The sequence below is a fragment of the Chelon labrosus genome, assembly GCF_963514085.1.
Source record: "Chelon labrosus genome assembly, chromosome: 23".
Lineage (NCBI taxonomy): Eukaryota > Metazoa > Chordata > Actinopteri > Mugiliformes > Mugilidae > Chelon > Chelon labrosus.
In genome coordinates, this window is record NC_140356.1 from 12,570,440 (window position 1) to 12,597,066 (window position 26,627).

Consider the following 26,627-nt stretch of genomic DNA (forward strand, 5'->3'; position numbering starts at 1 on the left):
GCTTTTCAGTCGACACAGACATAAAGATCCTTAGCTTTTTGATTACACATTTACAGATTTAATTTCTCACCGCAGCCAAAATCTATTAATCAGCTGGTGCCGTGACCCCACAAATAAGGTCTTTGTTCAGTTTTTAAAAGACACGAGGACGCGGAGAACTTTCCACACAGACAGATCATGAATCGAACCTAAATCTTTGCTTGTGTTTGTGCTATTGTTTTGTGAAGAGGTCTGAAACGTGTCAATCTACCAGCAACCTGCCAGAGTGCAGGCCGGCGTCTGGTCATACTCCTACTGTAGCACTGAGAGACATGTCTCTCTAAAACTAGTCCTGCATCAGCAAAACACACATATTTAAATATATATATATATACACATACATATACACTGTAAGCTTTTAAAAAACACACACTATCCTAGCAACTAAAGACGGAACCAAAAAAATCCACCTACCGAGGATTTCTGTAAGTTTTGAGCCATTTAAAACGTGTAGCTTCTACCTTTTTTTATTTGGAGGACTTCAACTACATGTGTCCGGAGAAATGAATTCATCTGCATTGTTTGCAGAGTTAAGAAGTAGTTTAGCGTCCGGCCCAAATAGCATGTTGAATAGAATTCAATTGTGTTTTTCCTCTTTATGCAGAAACATGTTGGATTTAGCCTGGAAATAAGTTGTTATCACAGTTTCTTTGTGGCAAGTCTGACCCAACCGTGTCATATAAAAACATACTCTTAACGAAAAATAGTATTTTACACATAAAAGTGAGAGAAAGACCAGAGAGCAGATGTTCCTTTTTTCCCGTCGTGGTCGCTCAGATCTCCTCGTCGTGCAACAGAAGCGCGTTATATTTTCTCGCAAAGTGTTTCCCGCTCATCGCTCGATCATGACAAAGACTATTTTAAGATGACTATTTTGAATATAGATTGTTTTATTTTCTAGGTAAAATTAGCAGAGCCTGTTGTCGTAGATTAAATCTGATTAAAAACACCGGTTCTCTGTCTCTCTCTCTTCTGGAGGAACGAGAGAATCGTCTCTCTCCGTTTCTCTGTTGTTGTACAGATGTTGTTTTGAGGCTGCTGAAAGTAGACAGAAGGTTAAAGAGGGATTATATTATTAAATACAAGTTTATATTACATGCATCTTCTATTTTATATATTAAATGATAGAAAAATTATATCTAACTTATAAGATACTGAATGGCAGTTTGGAGCAGGATGCTGCAGTCTGTAGGAGGATTAAAAGAACCCTTTGTTTTTATCCAACTCTACACGTGCTGGGTTTTTGCGAATAGAGGCTCCCACTAGGTTTGGAAATAACCACTGATAAGTTTCCTTTGTGTATAGATTTGCCTTTGTCTGTTTGTTGCATGTGCGAAGGTGTGACTTTAAGGAGAGATATTAGGATTGCAATTGATTACGATCACGGCAAAATGACATTCTTGATGGATTAACTGTGACCTACGGTTCAGGAAGTAGACTAAGATGACGTTTCTTGTCGGTGATCATAGAATATTTACAGCAAAATTGAATTAAATGACGGTTATAGAGTTTATTTAATCCAGAATAGTCACAGAAATCAAGATATCTGTTGTGAGATAGGCTCAAAAAGCAGATTAACTGTGGGGGAAATTGATTCCAGTGTCTTGAAATAATTTGGAAAAACCCTTGTGCACATTGCAGGAGCGCATAGTAACACTCAAACAGAAGAACTTTTTTTCTAACAGGATTCTCAACCTGACGCATGATCGCCATTTTGATTTGTCCCGGAAGTTAAAAGAAAACAACCCTTGTCCTTGTTTTCTCTTGGCGGGGGGCTGATGAGCCCCTAATCTGAACCCGATAGATGAGATTTGCTTGCCCTGTAGTCTTAGAAATAACATGTAGAGTAGGTACTCATCGTGTAGCAGCACCTTTTATGTGAATACTTAGGACGACTGTTTTGACCTCGAAGGCCTCGCGTAGTTTATCCCTCATTCTTTCTTGTGCATATATTTGAATTTCCATAGAAAACCCTGTCTGAACATAAGAAACGCTGCGCCCACAGGCTGGTGGGGCTTGAGGAGAGTCTCCAATGTCGACTTTCTTTGGCTCTAGAGGTGTGGCAGCAGCGAATCGTTTAAGTTATCCCTTGATTGTAGGACGTGGCGATGCTCTTCCTAGATTTGGTTCACACAGATGTCTAATTTGAGGAAATGTGTATGTTTGAACCACCGTCGACATTAAAACTTGTGGTTTTTACTCTTTGTTGACACATTTTTATCTCTGACAGCGTTGATTCAGCTTTGTTTTTTTTGGTTAGGTCTTCTCCCTGCCTTTCGCCAACCTCATTATTCAGGCCTGGGCCTACGTGGCTCCGTTGTCCACTGGTCAGTAGTAGTGTCTTGTTCGTAGTCTTGGGTCACTACTCATGCAAAGTGTTAAAGGGCCTTTGACAGGACTGAGCTGTTTGTACATTCTTGTTCTTTTCCGTCATCAGAACGAAGTCTGTTTAAGTCGATTATTTTTCCAGAGGGAGGCGTTTCGCACCGAGACCAATTTGTTGTTAATATTAGTAGTGACGCTACTGTTAAATGTAGTATTTAATAACAGCACTATTTATGGTCAGAAATAAAAAAAAAATAATGAACTAGAGTATGTTCTTGTGCTTGCGGTAGCTTTGGAGGCAGGTGGCCGTTTTGTAACTGAGTTCTTTAACATAAGCCACTCCCCCCGCCCCTCCCCCGCCAACCAGCGAGGGATTTCATTGGTTCTGAGGTCGCTAGGTGACACTGGCCCAACATCATTTGGTTTCCTCGGTGACGACTGCATGGTCTCACAGTTGACACACCCTTTTTCTTCTTCTTCTTCTCTTTTTTTTTTTTTTCTAAAGGAGAGTTCTTGATTTGTTTTATTTTTATTATTTTTTTCGTTCATTCATTTCATTTTAGATTTTAGGAAGGGAAAGAATACAAATGAAATAAATCAGAATATTAATTCAATCACTTTTTCTACTCCTATTTTCAATAAAAAGTGAAATGAAAAACCAAACAAAAAGTTGATTTGTAAATAAGTAATGTACAGTTTGTATCTGTAACTTGTCAGTCTGTCATTGGTGACAGAGTCTGTCTTGCTTATAACGCACGCTACCAGTAAATAAAAAAGGAAAAAGTATATTTAGACTGTATGGTCCCTTGAAAGCAAGTTTTAAATTAATATCTGATGTATATTCCTGTAACATTGCATTTTTATCTGAGGAATGATGTTATTAAAAAATTGCAAATAAATTGCATTTCCTACAGCCGGGGGGGTTTTCAAGTTACTACGACCTGCACCTAAATTCACCTTATTTCACACATCAACTCTTATAAAAGATTATTATTCTGTAGTTATAGTTGTTGTTGGATTTCAAAACTCTCTGTGCATCAGAAGCACTTTAAAGTTTCTAGATTTAAAACAAAAAGTCCGACCAAACTCCACGAAAAAAGAAAATCCTGACGATGCAGCGTTTTAAATTTTCCATGAAAGCAACTAATGACCCTCTGGACTTTAACTTCTGCTTATTTAGTCCTGCATATTTCATTTTGCTCCTCAGACCTGATGATGGCAACACTTACTGGAGCATTCTGTGATTCTTTGCTGTAGGGGTTTTACATTTAAATTCACCAACTTTTATAAATTTAAGTCTTGATGCACTGATGGACACGTTTGGTACATAGCATTTTATGTTTACAGATGCTTAACACTCCTAATTACTGTGGGTCCTTGGCTTAAGGACCATAGTTTAAGATCTGCGTGTCGTACATCTGGAAATACTGTATAGGAAACTTGATTAAGACTGATCGGAAGGCATCTTCACAGTGTCAAAACAGGTGTAATCAATGCCTGACATTATGATCTGGTTCTGTTTGGTGTGTCACAACTATTCCAGTGAGCCCACATGCACAATACCAGGGCCCTGGTCAAAATAGCCGCTGTGAAAAAGGTCTATAATGAGAGCAATGACACACAAACTCTGTCAAGATGCAAAAAACAACCACCTTCAGATTGTTTCAACACTATCCGGCCGCCTCGATTCATTTCCAAACAAACAGCAGATTTCTGAATGCACTTCTCACCTCGTATTATTCTGTAAGCTTCTTCTTTTCAGCTTTAAAGATCGTCAACATCTACGCACATTGACAGTGGAAGATTCTTCACGTGCTTCAAGTACTGTAAGCAGGTTTCTATTACAGGGAATACAGAACAATTGAGAAAATGAAAGCTATCAATATTCAACTGTAATAAAGTCTTTTTTTTTTTATGTGCAAAATATGAGGAAACTGCCTGAGAACAAATGAATGACATTAATATTAGGGATTGTCAACTTCTTCTGTCCACAATGAAAGCTATATGTTACGTGTTGGGTTTATGCACAGCCATGTGTCTTTTCAGATTCCCCTGCTGGGAGAATTCTCTCTCACAGTTCGGACACTTAAACGGTTTCACCCCGTTGTGACTCAGCGCGTGTCTCTTCAGACAGTTCAGTGTCAGGAAGCGCTTGGGGCACTGTAAGCACACGTAGGGACGCTCCCCCGTGTGAGAGCGGGTGTGGACGCTGAGGTGGCTCTTGCAGGAGAAGCCCTTCCCGCAGTGGGTGCAGGTGTACGGCGTCTCGCCCGTGTGAGAACGGTTGTGCAGCAGCAGCTCTCCCGAAGATAAAAACGACTTCCCGCAGGTGGTGCACAGGTAGTTCTTCTCCCCTTTGTGCATCTGCATGTGTCTTACGATGCCTGCTTTGCTGAAGTTTTTCCCGCAGACGCCGCAAAAGTTGCTGGGGCCGTCGTGCAGCCGCTCGTGTTGCTTGAGCGAATACCTGCAGAGGAATCCCTTGTTGCATCGCGTACAGGTGAATATTCGTCCTCTCTTGTGAAGCCTCTGGTGCTGATAATACCCCGACGGGCTGGTGAATCCCTTCTCACACTGGCTGCAGTGGTACCTGAAGCTGTGGAGCCTCGCGTGCGTCTTCAGTTGATTTGGATGCTCGAAGATCTTATCGCACGTCGGACATTTGGTTTCCTCTTCCGTGAAGTTTTTGTTCAAAGCTCGTGTGCTCAGAAACCTCTTATCTTCTCCTGTGGGCTCTGTCCGTCTGTGTTCTTCTTCGTTTTCCGAGTTCTCCTTCTTTTGCTTAGACTCACACTTTTTGTCAACGCTGTCCTTTTGTTTACGTGTCCTCTTTGTCTCTGGGTTGTGTTCCACTTTCTTCCTTTCAACGCTCAAGGCCCGACTTTTCTGAGGAGTCTTTCTTCTTGCTTTCTTTTTGTTTATGGGAGCCGTTGTGCGATGCTCAGTCTGGATGTGCTCTTGGACTTTCCTCTTTACGCGGTGTGTGAATGAACACTGAGGGCAGATGAATAACCGAGACAGAGAACCTGAAAACAGCAGAAAGTCAGCGAAACAAAGTCGACTTGATTTAAGATTAATTCTGCTCTGCTGCATCTGACCTGATTGCTTTTTCGGTAGCTCCTCATTTTCACAGACACCCGAGTTTTGACTCTGATCTTCTTCTAAATCCTCCAAGGCCAGTGCACCTTCCTCGCCGTCATAATCATCATCATCATCCTCGCTGTACGGCTCAATGAATCTCTCCACTCCAGTCTGAGAAGGGAGGGCCAATGTGGATAAAATGATATCCTCCTCACTGCTTGACCAAGCTGTGAAAGAGAAAGACCTTTAACATTCTTACACATTAGAATCACCTATTGATTTAAAAAATATATATACAGTATGTTAAGGTGATTTCTGTCCTCACCCGAGCTGAGAGTTCCAAGTTGTCTGTGATGAAGCAGAAGAGTCTTCAAGGGCAACGGTTCAGACACATGTCGACCAAAGTCTTCTGACACAGACGTTTCATTGAGCCATGCTGTTGTCTGAGACGGAGAAATGTAGATTAGTTGAGCAAAAACCCTCACAGTATCTCAAAGAAAGAAGAACGTCCATAAAGCACCTGTCCATAACTATTTATTCTTGGCTAACAGCTTAGTCAGCAGATGTGCGACGTGCTGTAGTACCTGCTGCAGGTCCGGTATGGGCAGCAGCTGTTCCAGTCTGGACAGGAACACAGACACAAGCTGCTGAATGCTTTGGTTGTAGGCAGAGCCGTAGTGTACAGGAAAAACCTCCTGCAGACAGATGATGTTTCAATTATCAGCACAGGCGGTCGTGATACAGAGAACTCAACTGTTTCTTTACAACAGCTCTTGGACTCTATTTGCCTGACATTTTCAAAATCAGACTCACTTGGAAAAAGAACTCCTTTTCAACAGGAACATTCAAAATGTTCTGAACCAGCCGGGCAAAGTTTCTATAAGAGGTCTTCAGTATATCAGCACTGGCCTGTCAAAACACAATAAAGGCTTCAGCTACTTTGCAATTGAGTTTTAGATGTGTGTGTTCACTTCTGTCTCTGCACAAGGCTTTGGTTCGAATAAACGTTTCCTTAAAAACCCACCATCTGATCACTGGAGCTCAGCTCAGAGCTGCAGGAGTGGATCTTATCCAGGTGGCTCTGGATGGCCTGCAGGTTGGCGACGGCGTCACCACGACACAGCTCCAGAACCAGCTGCAGGTAAGACCAGAGAACGAGACACGGCACGGAGAAGATTGATCTCCATTGTGAGCAAATACGTTGACTTACAAACTTATATCAGGACACAAACACTACAAATAATTGAACTGCAAAAACAATGAAAGGGATGCAAAATAAAACTGAAAAGGAAAGACGTGTGACACGTTGGGAAACTGCAGTTAACACAAAAATAAAACACAACGTTTACTCAGCTGGTTCTTGACAGATATTCATCGTATCGTAAAAGCTTCTAATCTCTAATTAGGGACTCTTATACTGGCTTGAAAGTTGCTAGTGAATCTTTATACTTATACAAACTAGTAGATCTTGCTGTGAGATTACTTCCAACAACTGCAGAAATGTTTTTGAAGTATAAAATACCTTATCAAATGCTACTTTAGTTAACCACACAATGAAACAAAGGAAATTCTATGAATATTGTCTTTATGCACATGCAAGTAGACAGAATCAGAGGAGTATAAGAAGATGGAAAGATATTTAACTATAACTCCCATCAAAACATTCATATATAATGATCCCGGTGATTCCAGTGATTCCTCACCCTCGCTCTCAGACCCAGGAGGAGCTGAGCCTTCTGACTGGGACTCAGCAGCTCCGGGACCATCTCTGTAACCAGACTGATGAAGTCCACCAGCTTGTCATACTGCATCACACTGTGCCGCTGCACCACTTGCCACACGAAGGCCGACAACAGCCTCACTGGAGGGACGAGGAGGTGCAAGGAGGCTGGAGGAAGAGGGGAGTCTGAAAACGACGCAAGAAACAAAGTGCTCTGCTGAGAATTCAAGATGCACATTCTGTCAACAAACAACTTAGCAGCTAGCTAACGTTAGCTTAATGGACCAATTGTTTTAATAACAGTACGATATGCTAAAATAACTGACACTAGCTGACAAAAAAATAAATAAATAATAACCACACAAACCTTCTGTTTTCCACTCCATTTTTTGTCTAAATTATGAACTTAATATCCCTTCTTGCGTTCATCTTACAGAGCCGGAAAACAACTTCCGGGTTAAGCGGATGTTGACAAAAACATAGTTCCGTGTGAGTGTACCTTCAAAATAAAAGCTGGAACGTTCGCTCCAAAAATAAATCAAAGCTTAAACAAAGGAAATGGAAATGTTTGAGTTTTCTTGAATACTCGTCCTAGTTCTTCCGGTCTACGTGCCTGATGGGGAGTTTCGGGTTTTTTTTTTTTTTTTGTTAATACTCACCTGCGACCAGCACAGTTGCATTTGTTTTGGCTTAGTTTGAGATGAACCCTCACAGATATTTCACTTAAAATTCAAAGCACATGTGGCGATGTGTCAGACGTAAGCAAAAATAAATATTTGAGAAGACTTGTAACTTGATTTGGACACCAGTAACCAGTGAATTCACTTGGACCTGAGACTTTGTGACTTGAAAATACCTCGAAACCTTATAGTCAGTGGAGAAAGTTTTATTTACTGAAGTAAAACTACTAACTGTAATACTCTGCTATTAGTAAAAGTCCTGCATTTAAAGTAAAAAATTATATATAAAAAAATAAATAAGGTATTCAAGAATGATTGCACAATGACCTTAAAGAAATATCACATTTGTCATGTCTTACTACAAGAGAGCATTTGTCATCATTAATATAAAAATAACATTACTGTGTAATTAGTAATGTTTTAGGCTATGAGAGACGTTTTAATAAGCATACACATGAAGCTTTGTTAGATTTCCACTTGACTGGCAAAACACATTTTTATTTCTATTCTCTAATTCTCTAATCTAACAATCTAACCGACTTTAAATAAGTCAATTTCTCAGACACAGTCAGTAAAAGTAAGCTACAAATAAAAGAACTGACACTCAAATCGTTCGCCTCATCATTAAAGACAAACCAGTCAGCGGGTCAGTCATGTCATGGGGACTGTTTAGACTCAGGAGCCCCTGCTGCAGGTTGGCTCACGTGATCACCTGTGTGGAAAAACGCGAACCAAAATGGAAACACCCAGTTTTACCACGCCCAGTCAGCTCTTAGTCAGCCTCCGTATCAGTATGTGTCACAGAAAGTCATCAGCTCCTCATCATGCTGCTGGGCTGTGTTCGGTTTGACTTCTCCAGAAGCGGTTTCTCAGCTCGTTGCTCATTTGCGCGCAAACTTGGATAAGACGCACTCGCACTTGTTTGTCGCCATGGGAGGAGGAAGACGCAGAGGCGCTCCTGGATCTAACAGCGCAGACTTCACGTTCGTCAGCCCGGTTGTCAAATACCTGCTGTTCCTCTTTAACTTCTTATTTTGGGTGAGTGGAAGTTTTAACAATCACAGTATCCTCTTGTCCTCTGTGTGCAGGTACATGATTTGTGTATTTTGGCAAAGCAGATATAATCTCTGACCCTTAAAGTTTATTTTAAAAACAAACTAACAGTCTGAAGGCATGTCCTTTACATTTCCAGGTAGTCCAACAGTTTTGAGGGATAATGAATCCTCCTCATGTTTATTCAGTCCGCAGCCTGCAGCACCCACTGCTTTGTTTGGTTTAGTTGTCCTTTAACTTTTGTGTGGAGTGAAACTGGAGAGGCTCTCGCCCACAAACCAGGTGCTGGCAGCTCAGTTACTGGAGACTTTTACTTTGCAAATCAGGTTTGTACCAGGAGAACCAAAGCTAAGACGCGTAGTTATCATCACATCATAATAATCACACATAAAACCTCCACCCTCACTAAACAGAAACTGTGTGTGTGAAATCCCCCCCCCCCACATATTTCTGTTGACTGAGAGAAATGGGATCTCACAGTAAATATGTTGTTTTCCTTTCCAAACCAATCATTACCGTTGTGCAAATCTGTGCAAAAAGCGCTGGCTTGTGGAGAAACCAAAGTTCATGTCAGTGTCAGGTGACCGTAAGGAGATTTCTTAGAGCATTTTCAGAGCTGATTTGTTGCAGATTAAGCTCGCGGAGGTTTAGGAAAGTGTCTCGATTCTGGTTGAACAGAAGTGCGGTGGAAAAAATGTGAAGTTCGTGCACAGACAAGTTTTTGTGTCGTTTTATTTTTCAGGTGTGCCTCTCCACATCTCAGAAGTTCTCACGTTTGCAGATGCATTTACTTTTTTAATTATTTCCAGCAGCAGTGTCTTCTAACAAACCTAGATGAGTGTGCGGGTAGACATGACTCGTGGCCATGTACTAACAGGAAAAAGCTGTGTGAAAACTTGAAGCTCTTCGGTGTGGAATGTGTTGTTGTCATTTCTGTCGCCTCCGGCTATGATAGTCTCGAAGAAGTTTCTTCTCTAGTCTAGAACACCTACAGCCTTGTCTTTGAACTCCATGATTATTGGCCGTTTAGTTTTAAAACGTGGGACTCGCAGGTTGATGTGTATTCGCTGTGAAGCTGAACCTTTTCGGGAATAACATAGCGCCCGTGCAGGTGCAGTGGTAACTGGATCCACTTCATTCAGAGTGCGACGAGTCTCTCGGAGGCCTCAATGTTATTGTGTTGAGGCTGGGAGAGCAGTGCTGAGTGAAAGGCTCTTTATTTTTAAGGGAAGGCTGCAGATTCCTGTCAGGTCGATTTAGTCAAATGGAAGCGGGGTACATGGGAGAATCTCCCCCTGTACTTTAAGGCTGAACACAGAGTGCTTTTTCGGAAAACAAACTCCTCTTCTATCTACTTTATCTGTGACTCATGAATCCCTCCTGGACATCCTTCTCATGACTGTGTGTTCTGGTGAACTGTGCCACTCCCTGAACAAGTGGGAACATAGAAGAAATGCTTTTCCACTTCATGTGGCAGGATTCCTAGATATTATTCTCCCATTTGTCATATTACTAAACGCACAAAGTATGAAGAAACTTGGGAAATCCTCCTTTTTTTTTTCCTGTCTTCTCCTTAGATAATCTCCTTGGTGATGGTGGCGATTGGCGTGTACGCCCGCATGATGAAGCATGCAGGTAGGTGGTCCTCCATGTATGCAGCCCTTCTTCTGATCATGCTAAGACGCGGTTTGACAGGCTTTCTCATTTAGATCTCCTCTTTCTCCTCTGCTCCAGAGGCGGCTCTGGCGTGTCTGGCAGTGGACCCCGCCATCATGCTGATGGTCGTGGGGGTCCTCATGTTCATCATCACCTTCTGCGGCTGTGTGGGCTCCCTCCGAGAAAACATCTGCCTGCTGCAGACGGTAAGACAGGGTTTTCTTTTTTTACAGCAAGACTTAGATGCACTATTGGGATTTTATTTTATTTTATTAGACATTTAATTTATTTTACATTGTCGTAAGCGTCACTCCCTTTTCTCCCTCCAGTTCTGTATCTGTCTGACGGTGATCTTCATACTGCAGCTGGCTGCTGGGATCCTTGGCTTCGTCTTTTCAGATAAGGTCATTTGTTAGGGCTGAATTAAAAGACGTATGTCACATTTCAAGCCTTGAAAGGGTGTAGATGCAAACAGTAAATTACTAATATATACTTGTATATAAAGACACATATGAGAAGGTAAAAGTTTAGATTATTTGTGTATATTTTGTGGAATTTGAAAAATAAAGAAACAGCGCCCTCTGCTGTTCTTTACATATAACTGCTGCAAAATGTTTTCACAGACATAGTAATCTGTTTAATCTGTTTAAGCCAAATGAAATGTATAAATTTAGGGTGTGTTTTTATATATATCTTTTCACATACTCTTTCCAGGCACGGAACAAAGTGACAGAGGTCATCAACCGCGCCGTCGTCCACTACAGAGATGACCTCGATCTGCAGAACCTCATTGACTATGGTCAGAGAGAGGTGAGGGTTCAGCCCAGGCTTCTTGTTGTCGTTATAAATTCCAGTGATAATATCACCGATTCAGAAACCACTTGTTTTTTATTCTGTCTCCCGTCTCCTTAGTTTGGCTGCTGTGGGGGCATCACGTACACCGACTGGTCCCAGAACATGTACTTCAACTGCAGCAAGGACAACCCCAGCAGAGAGCGCTGCTCCGTCCCTTTCTCTTGTTGTATCATATCAAAAGAGAAGGTCGCCCTCTTTTGCAGCTAATCACAACAACACAATATTTTTTTCTATGTTTTTGTGGGTTTTGCATGTACACACACACATATATATATATATATATATATGTATGTATGTGTCTTTATGTGCAGGAGGTCATCAACACCATGTGTGGTGACAACATGCAGAAGTCAAATGCTACTGCAGAACACATCCACACCGATGGCTGCATAGACAAGCTGGTCAACTGGATCCACAGCAACCTGTTCTTACTGGGAGGCATCGCTCTGGGGCTGGCTATACCACAGGTAGAACACGGTGCAAATACACCGCAGTTAGTGGTGGAAAGTTAAAAAAAAAACTTATACTGAAGTACAGTTTCATGTCTATGCTCTGTACTATTTATTTATTGATCCTGCAGAAATTTACAGTGTAACAGGCTGCAGTGGGGATAGAACAGTGACACATAAGATTAATACAGAAAATTAAGTATGTGCAGTACAGAAGTATCAGTAAATACCAGTAAGTAAACTCACAGTGTAATAATATATCAGTCAGTACCTTCATTTTAATGCTTTAAACATATTGCTGCTAATACATATGTACTTTTTGTGCAGTAAGATGTTTTATTCAGGACTCTGAATAATGTATTGGTACTTTGACTTAAGTAAAGGACCTGAATGCAACACACGTACATGTCCTGCTTAAGCTGGTTTTTTCTTTCCATTTTGCAGCTGGTTGGCATTCTTCTGTCTCAGATTCTAATCAACCAGATCAAAGATCAGATCGAGCTGCAGAACTACAGCGCCAAGCACCGCTCCGACCCCTGGAGCTGATGGAGCGGGCTCCGGTGAACAGAGCGGGGACGGTCTTTATAGGAAGCACTTGCTGCTCGGCTCGGCGGCGCTCCCTTGACCGTTTGGTTTCTTGACTCTTGGACACGATTATTGCGTGGAGAACAGACAGATTGTTCTCAAATAGGGAACTGTGCAGAGGAAACGGACGAAGAGATAAAGCTCTGCTGCCTCCTGCTGGACACACACCATACTGGCCTTTACCAAACTTTGCTCTCAAAGCCGGAATAAATAAAGAGCTGCAGTCAGTATCTTCCAAATCAAGTCACTTCTTATCATTTGTTTGCAGTCAGAGACGCCAGGAATGAGAGAAGGTGCAGCTGTATCACACAGCTACGGTGGTAACTGACTGAAAAGGGAATCGCTTTTTAGTTTTGTAGACTTTTAAAAGATGAAATGAGGTTTGTTTGTGCTCAGTAGTGACTTTATTGTTACTGTGATATTTGCTGGAGTTTCTGTTTACCCCATATTCTTTATTATCGTGCTTTAAAAAAACGCATACCCTACAATGTGTGTCTTTAAACTGTGATTGAAGATGCAACACAACCTTTGCCTCGTCCCGTTGTCACAAAGGTAAAGGTACATTCAATTTAAATGTTTAATTTGTCAAAAGCTGCAAAAAAAAAAAAAAAAAAAACTCTCGCGCTGTTGCTGTGATCTTTCATCATAACGTTGCCGTGCTGCGCCGTGTTGGTTTTCCTGCCAAGACCTCACACTGCACACCACGTCACCCTGCCTCCTCTCACTTCATCCAGCTGAGGGCTTGCATGGCTGCAAGGCCTGCAGAGTTTGTAAGGTGCGTTCGCTGCCATTATAAATAAGGGTCTGCAGAACCTCATGGGCTGTGAATTCAGCTCCCATTCTGTGCATATGTCGGGGCTCTCTCATTTGTATGGTAACAATTTGAAAATACAGAAGAGGGTAATAAATATGGATGGATTAAAACGTGTATCAAAACAATTTCTGTCAGGTTATCGCCTACATTTACTTTTAATATTATCCGTTTTTGTCTATCTAATGGCATTCATTTACCTCTATTTTCAGAATGATGGCACATATAGTAACCTTACTGTCTCTATGTGTCTCTGCACACTCATTACCAATTAAACACTTTTGTTGTGACGCCTAGCAACGCCTAATTTTTGTGAAACGCATCCAGACCTGTACCAATTTGACACAAACGTTTCTTTTGGCTAGAAGGGCTGACGGGCGACCGGAAAAGCTGGGAAGCTCCGGCCGAAACTCTTAACACAACTGTGAAGGAGCATAAAACCCAACGCAAGCTCTTGCCTCCTCCTCCTCCTCCTCCTCCTCCCCATCTTTTCTGTTTGGCGAATGAAAACCTGAGTTGTGAGACAGCCTGAAACCTGATGCCTGTAATCTTCAGGAGCAGAAACAGTCCTGTGTGTGTGTGTGTGTGTGTGTGTGTGTGTAACAGGCTTTGACGCACATCCCCAATCTAAACATGACATTTCAGTGTTAGTTTACAGCTGCAGTAACTCTGATTTTATGTCTGACACACACGCCAGGAGCCACGGGATCCTCCGTCTGATGGCTCCAAGTGGTGAAAGCGCTTTTTAGAGACGTGATATGTTGTAATTTAGCAGAAGAAACTGAAGTGTGGAGGGTTTAAACAGCGTATGGAGTGTGTCTCTTGTTGTAGTGGTTGGGTGTGTAGGTATGTGTGAGTTACAGTGAGTGTGTGTCGGCCCGGGCCCTAGTGCTCTGTGTGTGGTCCCGTTTTTTTTTTTTTCCCCCCTCTGACTCACTCAGGCAGCCATGTTACTGTGGGTTTTAAGGAGGCCCAGGCACACACACCAACACACACACGCATGCAGAACAGCATAGCAGTAGTTTTACTTTCAGAACACCAGGGGAGAAACAAAGCACCAAATACCACAAGTGCACTTTCCAATTAATAACAACGACATGCCGGAGATCTGACCTGGATAGGAAGTCGTTGATTTTTTTTTTTCTCTTACGCATTTCGTAAAATCGTAAAAACCAACACGAGCGAGTGAGCATGAAATAAATGTGTGACTGTGCTTTTGGGGTTTGCGGTAACACTTTTGTTTTTAGCTGTAGATTTCTGCAGCCACCTTAACCAGGAGAGAGGAAGCTCAGGCCATCGTGAAGGTCCCAAAGGAAGCTCATTTAAAGCATTTTTGAGTTATGAACCAAACCCCTCGCTCCCACACGCACTAGAGCGCTCAAGGAACATTGTTAATAAAGCCTAAAATGTTCCAAAGGTTTAAGAGGTGGATTTGCTTTTCTCTGTTTGAACTCATCGTGCATTAGTCTGATTGTATCTGTGATGTATAGGACTGTCCCTGTCTTATGTAATGGCTTACAGATGAGTACTTTCCGGTCTAGGCAGGGCTAGCTGCATCCCTGTTCCCAGAAGATCATCAGTGCAGATTCAACTACGGAAGCAGAAAAATGAGTTTCAAAACGGGATAACATGCCATTACATTATAACCGATAGTTATGGTGGATAAGTCTCTGGAGGAGGGGGACTCTGAGTTCTGTGGCATCGCAATGGCCCAATACACAGACACCATACTGTTTAGATTCCTTGGAAAATGTTAAGAACAGGGATGAAAACCCTGTTGTTAAAGAAGTAAAATGATTAGGTACTGGTAAAGGAAAACTACACACATTTGCACATTTTGAAAAACCGTACCATGGCAAACAACTTGTCTTTATTTATAAAGTCATACATTTAAGTTTTCTGTTGCTTGGTTCAGACAAGCTCCTCTCACAGCAGGCTAACCCCTCAGTGGTTTCAGGCTCTCAGTCTGGAGCCATTGCATCCCTACGACTTCGCAAAACTTAAGTGTTAAGTTAGAACGTGAAACTTATCACTGACCCGTTTTCTTATTTTTCTGGCGTGGCAGCAGTTCGCTTCCATAGAAGTGCGAGGCTTAAGTCAAATAATTCGGACTTCTTGGTCCAGATTTCCCAGATTAAATTTGGAATTCTGACGCTTTAGTATTTTCAGATTAATGTCTGAATTCCGAATTCTGACACTTCCTCCCAAGTCAGAATTCCAACTTTAATCTTGGAATAAAATAAAGACTGAAACTCCAGATCCGTTCCCCCGACTCTGAGTCAAAAGTCAAAACCCTGTGTTTACAGATGGAATTCTGACTTCCTTCTCAGATTCCAGTTTTAAAGTCAAAATCCCAAGATTACAGATGAAATTCAGATTTCTTTTCCCTAAGCGTAAATTCCAAGCGTAAATTCCAAGCGTAAAGCCAGGATATTGCAGCTAAAATCTGAATTCTGATCAAGAAGTCCAAGATTTTTTTCTTCAGAGCTGCGAGTCTAAAATCTAAATTCTTCAGAGTTCAAAGTCAGAATTTTTATTTTTACTCAGAATTCCTTGTCTAAAGTCAAACTTGATCACTCTTTTTGCGTTTTTTGGTAATTCCCCTGTCGAAGTTGTTATTGTTTTTGTATATACTTTTTGCCAAATTCTGTGCTACTGTGACAAGGTAATTTCCCATACGTGGGATTAATAAACATGTCTTATGTCTTTGTTTTACACTGGCCCTAATCCCTATCTCATTATAAAAGATGATGCGGTGCTCATAACAGGTTAAATTAATTTGCTGTCTTGATGAAACATAAACCAGATAGACCTATCTAACACACTTTTAATATATAAAATGTCCTATTACAGCTGCTGTGTGGTGTATCGGTAGTTCTCGGGAATGCGTTAGGACAACCTGGGTCCTTAAGGTGGTTCGTAAACATGCAGGCATTTCATCCTCACTCCCTTCAAGCTGTGTCTTAACAAAATCATATGAGGTGTGTGATTCAGCACAGGCTACAGGAACCTGTCAGATGGGGCTCTGTGTTGTTTTGGGGGGTCCTTGAGATGAGGAACCTTTTCTTTTTTTTTTTTTTTTGAGAAGCCCTGCCATAAGGCACATTCTTCCACTTGCAGAGGGGGGATGGGAAGGGAGGTTTTGTTGCTCTGGCTCTCCCCCACCATGTGCATACCAGAGACAAAAACCAAGCAGACAGTGAGCTGCAACTCAGAGGACACAACAACAAAAAAGAAACTCTCATCAGACATATCATCAGCAGGAAAATCACTCCAAGGGACAGAGACAATTTCACATCTTATTTTTCTGGTAGTGTAAAAACCAGGGGGCTCTGGAGAAGGGGTGGTGCATGCGAGCCAGAGATCCTATTACAGAGATCCAGACTTTTTCATGGCAAGTTTTTTTTGGAAGTGGGGGGAGGGCGAATCTGCAACTTTGTCGCGTAATGCTCTTTTTCCAGCCCGAACGACTCAAATGAATACTTTATATGGTTTAAAGTCGGTAATCGGCCTCTTCTCCGTTTGAGGACAGGTTTCGGGACTCCTGGAAGTTTTTGGATAATGAAGGAATTCTGGCTTTTCCAGCGGGGATCGGACGAGACGTGCACAATCCAAAAGTTTGGGAGGAGGAAACTTTGAAGCGCTTTTCTCCACCATGTCGCGTTTGGAAACGAAATCTGATGTCTTCTCGGCGTCTCACGGGGAGCTGGGTCACTGAATCGCGGGGACACAGAGGGATTTTTTCACACTTTTGCACGTTCGAGCGTCCAAATCCACCAAGATGTCTTCCCGGAGCCGGAGCCCCATTGTTGGATTTTACGGGATGCTTTGCGTCGTCTGGGCTGCCTGGCTCTCGGGCTGCGGGGCAGTGTTGTCTCCGAACGGGACGATATTTGAGGACAATTGCAAGAAAACCACAACTTGCGAGGCCCTTAAGTACAACACATGTCTGGGATCGCCTCTACCTTACACACACACTTCTCTGATCCTGGCAGAGGACTCCAGCACCCAAGAAGAGGCGTTTGAGAAGTTGACCATGTGGTCTGGTAAGAGTTAGAAAAAGACTTGAAAATGATGGATCACATTTTATAAGTTGGTGATCATCCTGTAGTCTAATAGGAACACAGCAGGAGGTCTGATGAATCCCAGTTGTATCACAGGAGATCACAAAATCATCAAATCTGTGAAGCTTCTCTTCAGAATTATATATTATTATAAATAATATAATATAGGACGTGATAATAAGTACTTAAGGAATAATTATTAGCAATATTACCAACATTAAAAGTAGTCTGGGAGTCTCTTAATATCAGAGAAGTCTAATTTCAACATTAAGAACTTGAGGCTTTTATTTTGTAGTAGCAACCTAATCATATTTAATAACTCAATGAATCTTCTTAATCTACTTTTTCAACCGTTACACTGATAAATAAAGATTTAACAGTGCGATATGAGTCGACTTGTGTGGTGATAATGACCTGGGATGACAATTACTTTGGAGGAGAGCCTCGGCAGGAAATGAAGCCATTAAAGGCAACAAAAGGTTTCATTGAAAGGTGCTAGAGAGGAAACAATTGGCTGATAACAGGTTTTTAGATACTCCACAAGAAGACTCTCACATCCATAGCATCTTACTAATGACCTGTCAGTCAGATGGCTGCCTCACAGGTCTCCAAGGCTGAATTCAAGAGCCTAGATTATTATTATATTACATCTTGTGTGGTGACTTACAGCAGAGGAGATAAATTATTGTTTCTTTTGATGGGAAAATATTCTTCCACTGATCCAAAATGTCCAAGTTAATCAAAACTAGAATCCCTTACTCAGGAATTCATTTCGTATCCAAACTATTTCATCAGGACTAATACTGAATCTATTTCCTTCTCCTCACTCCTCCATCTTCCTGGTTATGTATATTGTTATCATATATTTTTATGATGCCCACCATCTTCATCATCGGTGCGAATCTAGCGGCTACGATGATTTCTCACGTCCAATTTCTTACACGTCGTATTTATACGTTTTAATTTTCCTCTCCTAGGTTTGCGCAATGCCCCTCGCTGTTGGTCGGTCATCCAGCCTTTGCTCTGCGCCGTCTACATGCCCAAATGCGAGAACGGCCGAGTGGAGCTGCCCAGCCAGAGCCTGTGTCTGGCCACTCGTCGGCCGTGCAGCATCGTGGATCAGGAGAGAGGCTGGCCCGGCTTCCTCACATGTGACAAATTCCCTGTGGGCTGTGCGGTATGTTTTTAGTGCTTTGTGATACTTTGAAGGGGGAAAGTCTCCAGTGAGGCCAGAGAGCCACGACACTGGACTTTTACTTGGCAATGCAGTTTGGGAAAACTGTCCATTGACAGATTCTAAATTCCTTTCTCTGATAATCTGCAGGGAGATTTATAGAAGACTTTCAAAGTTAATGTTTCTCACGTGACGCATTTACAGTCTATAAGCAGTTACACGGACTTGCTGATCAATCATTTGTCATCCTGTATGTGCAGAACGAGGTGCAGAAGCTGAAGTTCAACACGTCGGGCCAGTGTGAAGCTCCCCTGGTCAAGACGGACATTCAGTCGAGTTGGTACAGGGATGTGGAGGGCTGTGGGATCCAGTGTGACAACCCCCTGTTCACTGAAGAGGAGCACAATGACATGCACACCTACATCGCTTACTTTGGCACCATCACCCTCCTCTGCACCTTCTTCACCCTGGTGAGTCCCAAGAAAGTCCTTTTCTTGTGTCTTCTTGGGTATACGTGATCATATAATCTATTCTTATTATGGATTTCAACTATCGTCTCACTTTTTTTCAGGCCACGTTTCTTGCCGACTGGAAGAACTCCAACCGCTACCCGGCCGTCATCCTCTTCTACATCAACGCCTGCTTCTTTGTGGGCAGCATCGGCTGGCTGGCACAGTTCCTGGATGGAGCTCGGACAGAAATTGTGTGCAAGAGCGACAACACTATGCGACTCGGGGAGCCCTCGTAAGTCTAAAGCATCAGCCTATCAGTCCATACACTCAGATTAGATTTATTTCTCCAATCATTGCCACGTCATGTTCATGATCGAAAGAAAAACTTAAAAATCTCTCTTAAAGAATGACCTCTTCTATTTCCCGCAGGTCTTCAGAAACGCTTTCATGCGTCACTATCTTCATCATCGTCTACTACTCCCTGATGTCAGGCGTAATTTGGTTTGTGATGCTGACCTACGCCTGGCACACGTCCTTTAAAGCCCTGGGCACCACTCACCAGCCGCTCTCCGGTCGAACCTCCTACTTCCACATGGTCACCTGGTCCGTCCCCTTCGTCCTCACTGTGGCCATCCTAGCTATCGCCGAGGTGAGTGTTTAAAGTTTTAAAATGTTTCCGCTCAATCGGGTTGATCGCTTTTCTGACAGCTTTTTGTCTGGTGCTCCAAAGGTGGACGGAGACTCAGTGAGTGGAATCTGTTTTGTGGGCTACAAGAACTACAGATATCGTGCTGGGTTTGTGCTGGCGCCCATTGGAGTGGTGCTCGTTGTCGGTGGCTACTTCCTCATCCGGGGTGGGTACACACAGTTATATCAGCAGCATGGTTTTATCTTTAAAGGACAAGTGTGAGGAATTTAGAAGAATCTGTTGGTAGACGTGTAATCCATAATTATAATTTTCTCAGTATAAGTGATCTTGGCGGGATTACATTGGTTGCAATTTTCAACCTCACCACTAGCGGTCACTAGACTTAAAAAACAGGGGTCCTTTAAGTAGAACAGAGGGTAACTCATTATGTTACTTGAGATGTTTTCTTACTTAACTATAAATATTTGCTAACTTTTATGCAACTTTTTTAGGTGTCATGACATTATTTTCCATCAAGAGTAACCACCCAGGACTGCTGAGTGAAAAAGCAGCCAGCAAAATCAACGAGACAATGCTGAGACTTGGTAAGTGCTGATCTTCTGTTATTTTGCCACCATCCTTCTCAGAGTTTAAACCATAGACTGTATATAAGGAGATAGAACTGGCCACCAGGTCTGAAAACACCGATGGTGGTTAAGTGCTGGCTCCAAAAACTCTCTGCCTCCTTAACTTCCGTCACGAAATGCTGAGTCGTTAAAATTTTTCGCAAGTCATTATAATGTCATTAGCTAAATTCACATGTTTTGATCAGTGGGTGGTCATCAAATCCATAATTAAGCAAAGATTAGGCCTCAAAGAGATGTGTGTTAGGAGGGGTGACTGGCTTGATTGACATGTTAGATTGACCCATCGCTCCTCCCCAGCTCCTCCCTCTTGTTTCAATGTGGTCACTTCTGGCTGCGAAAAGAAACAAGATGGCGGTGACCAAAGTTGACAAGCTAGTGGGTGATCAGTTTGGTTGTCTTGATATATAATCTATGGTGAAAACCTGTGTTAAAAAAATACAGTAAACACTTTTGAATTTAATGAATTTCATCTTTCTGAATTTATTGTCATGTCTTTGAAATGAAGGAAAGTGTCTCTTATGCAATGTCTTTCTGAACATTAGGAATATTTGGTTTCCTCGCTTTTGGCTTTGTCTTCATCACCTTCGGCTGCCACTTTTATGACTTCTTCAACCAGGCTGAATGGGAGAGGAGCTTCAGAGAATATGTGTTGTAAGTTTCTCTGCTGGTCTCACACACACACACACACACACACTCACACACTTCTGTTAACAGTAAGGTTTACACCTGCTTGTGTCAAAACCACCTTCCGTTGCATCCAGTCACACACAGAAATCCACAAACTGATGCTGCTGAGACTCCAAACCGCTCGGCGTACAGCGGTGAACGCAGCCCTGTTTACACACAGTGTTGACACTGGCTGGATTGGAAATAATTTAGCCTCAGAAATGTAAACCGCTCGCTCTCCCACCCTGACATGTGAAAGACCCTCTTATTTACCGCCGTCCGAGCGTACCTCTGTCGTATGGCACGTATAGAGGCTGATGGTCTGTATGTTTTCAACAGGTGTGAAGCCAACGTGACAATCGCCTCTCAGACCAACAAGCCGATCCCCGAATGCACCATTAAGAACCGCCCCAGCCTGATGGTGGAGAAGATTAACCTGTTCTCCATGTTCGGGACGGGAATCGCCATGAGCACCTGGGTCTGGACCAAAGCCACCATCCTCATTTGGAAACGCACCTGGTGCAAGTTAGTAAACATTAAAAAATAAAATGGATAGTTTCTGTGGCTATTGTTGGATAGATTTTGAAGACGGTATTCTTATCCAGTTTCCGTATTTGTCTCTTCCTGTGCTCAGAAGATGGCCTGTCCATATATGGCTTTAATGAAAGGAGGACAGTGTGGGAAAGGTCTCTTTTCTGTGCACCCAGACATGTTCAAACCGAGCAGAGTTTCTTACCCTGATCACTTAAAAGTATGGAGGCATACATTCATGTGTGCGTTTTTTTCCCCCCAGTGTTAATCCTTGGTTTTGCAAGTCGCCATAAGGGCTCACTATGACTTGGATTGTATTCGCTGTCGTAAATTCAGTGTCCTGGCAATTATTGTTTTCATTTTGGGCTCAATGCTTCTTATTTAGTATTTTCCATAGTGATGCTAACTGTGATTTCTCAGCCATCTGATATTCCTAACCATTGGGTTCCACTCTTCAATCATCCGTGGACCAAGATACAATAGATACAATCACTCAGGAAAGAGCATCTCTTCTGCAGCCGTGACCAGCGGCCTCTCGTCCTTTTAACCGTCCCTTTTGCTCCTTTCGCCAGGATTGTCGGCCGCAGTGACAACGAACCCAAGAGGATAAAGAAAAGCAAGATGATTGCCAAGGCGTTCGCGATGAGGAAGGAGCTCCACAAGGACCCAGAGAAGGAGCTGTCCTTCAGCATGCACACGGTCTCCCATGAAGGACCAGTGGGTGAGTATTTTTGGGAACGTCAGTGGAAATAATTCAGATCGTGTAAGCAGGTTGTTTATGATGAAATGCAGTGTGAATGGTTATATTAACCACTGAATGGGATGTAGAGTGAAATAGTGGGAGCCATTACAGCCATCTTGTGGTAAATAATTGAAACTGCAAGGTGTCTTATTTAGATTGTTAATGTGTTGCCTCACCCAGGTAAGAGATAAAATATATATTTTGTAATTTGGGTGAAGCAACTCTCCAAACTTTACTGTTGAACTGTTACTTTTTTCTGCATGTTGTTTATTAAATGTGCCTTTTTTTCCATAGAGCCTACATATTGAAGGAATGCTGCGCCTTATGTCTGTAGTTAATGACTGAGTGACTCATGTAAACTCTGAGGCTGTCATGCTTTTTATTTATTTATGTTTTTTAAGGTGGAGCATCTCAGGTCCGCTGAACCATGTCGGATTGAAAGTTGTCCTTAGTCGACTTCAGGGTTTGTGCTTTGTCTTTCCTCTCTTTTGTAGCTGGAATCAATTTCGACCTCAACGAGCCGTCCAATGACATGTCGTCAGCTTGGGCCCAGCATGTGACGAAGATGGTGGCCAGGCGGGGTGCCATCCTGCCTCAGGACATTTCTGTCACCCCCACCGGAACACCAGGTGAGACCTGGAGGCTGTAACTCCAGAATACAAGCATTTCTACCACAGAAACTCACAGCAGTCTAGTCTTATAAAGTCACAGGGATAGGACTAGACTGCAGGTAAAGGCCTGGTTGAGTAATAATTAGAATCACTAGAGGTTTGAATAACCATAATCGTGTATATATATGTGGTTATTTTAGTAAATAGGTTTAGAAATGTCATGTGATGTCAATACAATATTTCAGTTACTTGGTTTTCATATGTAATGTCACCTCTATAATGAAAAGAAGAAAAGAAAATAGGTAAACTGATAAAAATGACATCAGATTCTATATTTTATTTTTTATTTTTTCGTAGTACCACCTCCAGAAGAGAGGAACAGGCTCTGGATGGTGGAGGCCGAGATTTCACCAGAGATGATGAAGAGGAAAAAGAAGAAGAAGAAGAGGAAGAAGGAGGTGCGCCCGGTTGAGGAGGCGGCGGACCACCAGGTTTATCGCCAGCGCGAGTTTGGGCGCAGCTCCGTGCCACGTCTGCCCAAACTGCCCTGCCACCCGAGCCTGGTGGCCAATCTGCGGGAACAGCAGAGGCAGCAGCAGCAGCACAAGATGGAGGAGGAAGTCCTGCCGGGGTCTTACCCAGACTTCCAACCCTCGCACCGTCTGTCCTGCGAGGAGAGGTGTCAGTACCTGCAGTACCAGAGCAGCCATAACGGCTACGGACGCGGCCTCATGTCCCACCCCCTGACCCTCAGCGATCGTCCGGAGGATCTGGGCCTTGGGCCACGCTGCCCCCCTTCAGCCTCCACCTGGCAGCCCACTGGATCTTCACACTACCCCGGAGAGATGGGTCTCACTGAAGGGATGTCAGAGAGGATGGCTCAGGTGGCTCGAGTACCGGCAGGCCGGAGGGCTGGCTATGGACCCATCCACTCCAGGACCAATTTAATGGAGGCGGAGCTTATGGATGCTGACTCTGACTTCTAAAGTCAAAGCTCCAGGTTACCGCTTCGTGGTACACACACAGTAAGCTAGAAGAAGTGCTGGATACTTTCACAGATTCTTACTAAAGTGCACCGAAGTCCCAGTGCCCAGTGGTCAAGATGGAACAAAGCTGGTCAGTTTTTCGTCTATTTTTATTTTTAATGTTTTTTTTTAGGAAAAAAAAAAAAGAGAAGGGACAAATGGAAAAAAAAGAATTGTGAATAAGTTAATGAAAAGAATATTTTTTATACTTTTATTTTTGTCCAGTAAAATTTCAAAGGCAACTCCTGATGACTATACAAATAAGGCAGCTAAACTGTACTGTACGTGGCTTGAAACAACACCGATGTCTTATCCTACCACCCCAGTGCAGTGATCAGCTGGGGGGAAACCCGCTGGTTATGATATTAAACTCTCTAACTCAGCAACTCGGGCTTATTGCCGTGAGTCGAGGATGAAATGCTAATTGACCCAGACAAGTCTTGGGATTATTCTAAACAGCATTTTAAAAAATTTATTATCTAGCCAGACATACTTTTTGATTTATTTCTTTGATTGACAAGTTATATCACGATTTCAGAAAAATCTGTACAGGTAAATAAAAGCTACACACTCACTTTGAAATAGTGTTGAACACACTCTTGTATTATATTTTAACGTTTTTAAAACTCTCTCTCTTCCTGCTCTTGTATAGCCGCCGATTACTTGGCTTTATGTACAGTTAACTTTAGGTACTAAAGTGATCTCACCCTATTAATAGTAATATCACAGAAGTGATCACTAAAGCTGTCGGACTTTGCTTTAAGAAGTTGTAAGTAACACACACTGGTCTATTAAACAGAAGCTACGAGTTCAGCAGTTTGAAGTGGACCCTGTCTGTTTCACTGCTTCATTCACACTGTCATCATTCAGTGCAGTTTAAATGATTATATTGCCCTTAACTCGTTTTTTTGTTACTCAGCGTGCTCAACTAAACCTTCTCTTGCCCGGTGCAAAAAAAGAACTTGTTGTATTTATGCTGCATTGGACTGAATGGCCATTTGACTTCGTTGTTGTGTGTTTGAATTTTCTCCTTGTACAGTTTTAAACGGTTATTTTGTTCTCACAGCTGTATTTTCTGACTTTGTTAATCTGTTTTATATATATATATATATATATATATATATATATATATATATATATCTTCACGCTGAACTGGGCTTCACACAGCGTGCGTGTCTTCTTTAGTCCAGTAAGAAACACATCTTTTAGATGATGTATTCTGCACCACAGTGGATTTAGAAGTCAGTTATAATAACAGTCCCTATGTAGTTCAGCCTCTTTAAAGGGTAATTACCATTTTTTACAACCTCCACCTTATTTCTGGCGTAAAATACGATCGTTTACTCACCCATATAACTTTGGTGTCATTTGGAGTCATTCAGACGATATTTAGATCCACGTATATCCATGTAGTGGGAGTGACTGGGCCACCGCAACGCAGCCTCTAACCCCATACAGATATTATTTGTACAAATTTCTTTCTTCTGCTGACATGATGTGTAAAAAAAGGGAAGAGTCAACTTCAAATCTACCGCTGTGCTTGTGCTGTAACCAAAATGTCCCCTAATATTATCAGTTTACACTCACTGAGGATAAATGATGCTGAGGTAAACTGCATGAAATGTCTTCGTAGCCAACACAAATGTCCAGTAAATCGGGAACGAGAGAGAATTATTTATGTTATTGGTAGTTGCCACGCTGTGTGGTGAGTTTGGCAACAGAAATATAAAGCATAGCTGATGTCCACTTAAAAAAGATTTCATGCCGTGTAAATGTCCGTTTTTGTACGCCGTCAAAAGATATTCTGTGTTGCTTTTGTGTTTAGTCTCCCAACTTTCTATTTTTTCTGTGCAGCCGTATTTCCTTGTTTTTTTTATATGTAAATAAACATATTCCTAAAGTTTTTTTTTTTTTTTTGGGGCCATATTGTCACCATACATACATGCAGTATGCGTACTAGCTTTCTGACGCAGTGTCTCTGTCGATCCTCTCGGGGCGCTTGAGTTTGCAAAACTTTTTTTAAATCTTTAGCATGATGGTTGTAAAGCAGTAAAAAATATCAGAATATACTGTGTATACATATTTACTGTCGGTTTTCTTCTGTGCAGCTGTATTTCTTTGTTTTTTTTTATATGTAAATAAACATATTCCTAAAATGGATTCTTCTGCTGTGTTGTCACCATGAACACATCTGGCATACTGTACCTTTATTTCTCCAGTAGGAGTGCTAATGTTCCAAAATTAAAATTTTAAAGGTTTTAATGAGCAACAAAATCCAAATACACACACAAAGAGTGTATAAGTACAAAATACTGTCACTTTTCTTCTGTGTGGCTTTCCACATGAGGAAACATATTCCTACAGGTGATTTTTTTCTGACGAAGTGAACCCACAAACGCATATTATTAGCTCCTGGCCGCTGTGTCTCAATTTATTGGGGTGCTAAAGTTACACATTTTTTAAGTCCTCTGCATAATGGTTGCGAATGGTGGTTCTTTATCAACATGCTTCTTGTATTGTTCCAGTTCATCGACGAGATATTTGGGTGTAACATGCACAGAACATCATTAAAAACTCTGCTTTTCATATTAAAGGATGCTAGTTATGCTAGTTTTCTACCGCAGTGTCTTAATTGATCCTCTAGGGGGCGCTAAAGTCACAAAACTTCTAATCACGCTTAATATAGAGGATAACAACTAAATTTACGTGTATTATTTTTATTTACTATCACTTTTCATCCATGCACCTGTGCGTCCTCTTACAGGTGATTTTGCTGCTATGTTGTCACCCTGAGCACATGCATTATATATACTAGCTTTCTGCTCCAGTGTCC

General features: G+C 42.1%; 3 protein-coding genes across 4 annotated transcripts; 2 read left to right on the forward strand and 1 right to left on the reverse strand.

Annotated features, from left to right (window-relative positions):
• Window positions 1–2,933: 2,933 nt before the first annotated feature.
• Window positions 2,934–8,248, reverse strand: LOC311508752 (uncharacterized protein). Of its 2 annotated transcripts, XM_084573696.1 has the most exons (8): window positions 7,533–8,248; window positions 7,149–7,351; window positions 6,470–6,580; window positions 6,259–6,354; window positions 6,030–6,140; window positions 5,771–5,888; window positions 5,463–5,672; window positions 2,934–5,390 (listed from the first exon to the last, which is right to left on the reverse strand). In XM_084573696.1, exons 1-8 carry the CDS (start codon window positions 7,549–7,551, stop codon window positions 4,372–4,374), a joined length of 1,887 nt encoding a protein of 628 aa, XP_084429822.1. In that variant the 5' UTR covers window positions 7,552–8,248; the 3' UTR covers window positions 2,934–4,371. The 2 variants fall into 2 exon arrangements, with proteins under 2 accessions (XP_084429822.1, XP_084429821.1); XM_084573695.1 differs by having other exon boundaries at window positions 7,149–8,248.
• Window positions 8,249–8,394: 146 nt separating this feature from the next.
• tspan33a (tetraspanin 33a) lies at window positions 8,395–13,550 on the forward strand. The gene is made up of 8 exons (XM_084573969.1): window positions 8,395–8,883; window positions 10,476–10,533; window positions 10,633–10,760; window positions 10,884–10,958; window positions 11,269–11,364; window positions 11,467–11,595; window positions 11,721–11,876; window positions 12,303–13,550. The coding sequence occupies exons 1-8, from the start codon at window positions 8,776–8,778 to the stop codon at window positions 12,402–12,404; spliced, it is 852 nt and encodes a 283-aa protein (XP_084430095.1). The 5' UTR covers window positions 8,395–8,775; the 3' UTR covers window positions 12,405–13,550.
• Window positions 13,551–16,135: 2,585 nt separating this feature from the next.
• Window positions 16,136–25,954, forward strand: smo (smoothened, frizzled class receptor). The gene is made up of 12 exons (XM_084572998.1): window positions 16,136–17,300; window positions 18,296–18,495; window positions 18,753–18,962; window positions 19,064–19,236; window positions 19,374–19,593; window positions 19,675–19,798; window positions 20,085–20,177; window positions 20,762–20,870; window positions 21,225–21,410; window positions 21,989–22,137; window positions 22,653–22,787; window positions 23,127–25,954. The coding sequence occupies exons 1-12, from the start codon at window positions 17,036–17,038 to the stop codon at window positions 23,753–23,755; spliced, it is 2,493 nt and encodes an 830-aa protein (XP_084429124.1). The 5' UTR covers window positions 16,136–17,035; the 3' UTR covers window positions 23,756–25,954.
• Window positions 25,955–26,627: the final 673 nt, after the last annotated feature.

Bases quoted from the DNA above. Each gene is read 5' to 3' on its own strand.
- tspan33a (XM_084573969.1), top strand. From the start codon at position 8,776: ATGGGAGGAGGAAGACGCAGAGGCGCTCCTGGATCTAACAGCGCAGAC. The intron at 10,959-11,268 runs GTCATTTGTTAG...TACTCTTTCCAG, and splicing joins GCTTCGTCTTTTCAGATAAG to GCACGGAACAAAGTGACAGA. The intron at 11,877-12,302 runs GTAGAACACGGT...TCCATTTTGCAG, and splicing joins TGGGGCTGGCTATACCACAG to CTGGTTGGCATTCTTCTGTC.
- smo (XM_084572998.1), top strand. From the start codon at position 17,036: ATGTCTTCCCGGAGCCGGAGCCCCATTGTTGGATTTTACGGGATGCTT. The intron at 18,963-19,063 runs GTGAGTCCCAAG...ACTTTTTTTCAG, and splicing joins TCTGCACCTTCTTCACCCTG to GCCACGTTTCTTGCCGACTG. The intron at 22,138-22,652 runs GTGAGTATTTTT...TCTCTTTTGTAG, and splicing joins CTCCCATGAAGGACCAGTGG to CTGGAATCAATTTCGACCTC.
- LOC311508752 (XM_084573695.1), bottom strand. From the start codon at position 7,403: ATGTGCATCTTGAATTCTCAGCAGAGCACTTTGTTTCTTGCGTCGTTT. The intron at 6,581-7,148 runs GTGAGGAATCAC...TCTTACCTGCAG, and splicing joins TCCTGGGTCTGAGAGCGAGG to CTGGTTCTGGAGCTGTGTCG. The intron at 6,355-6,469 runs GTGGGTTTTTAA...GTGTTTTGACAG, and splicing joins TGAGCTCCAGTGATCAGATG to GCCAGTGCTGATATACTGAA.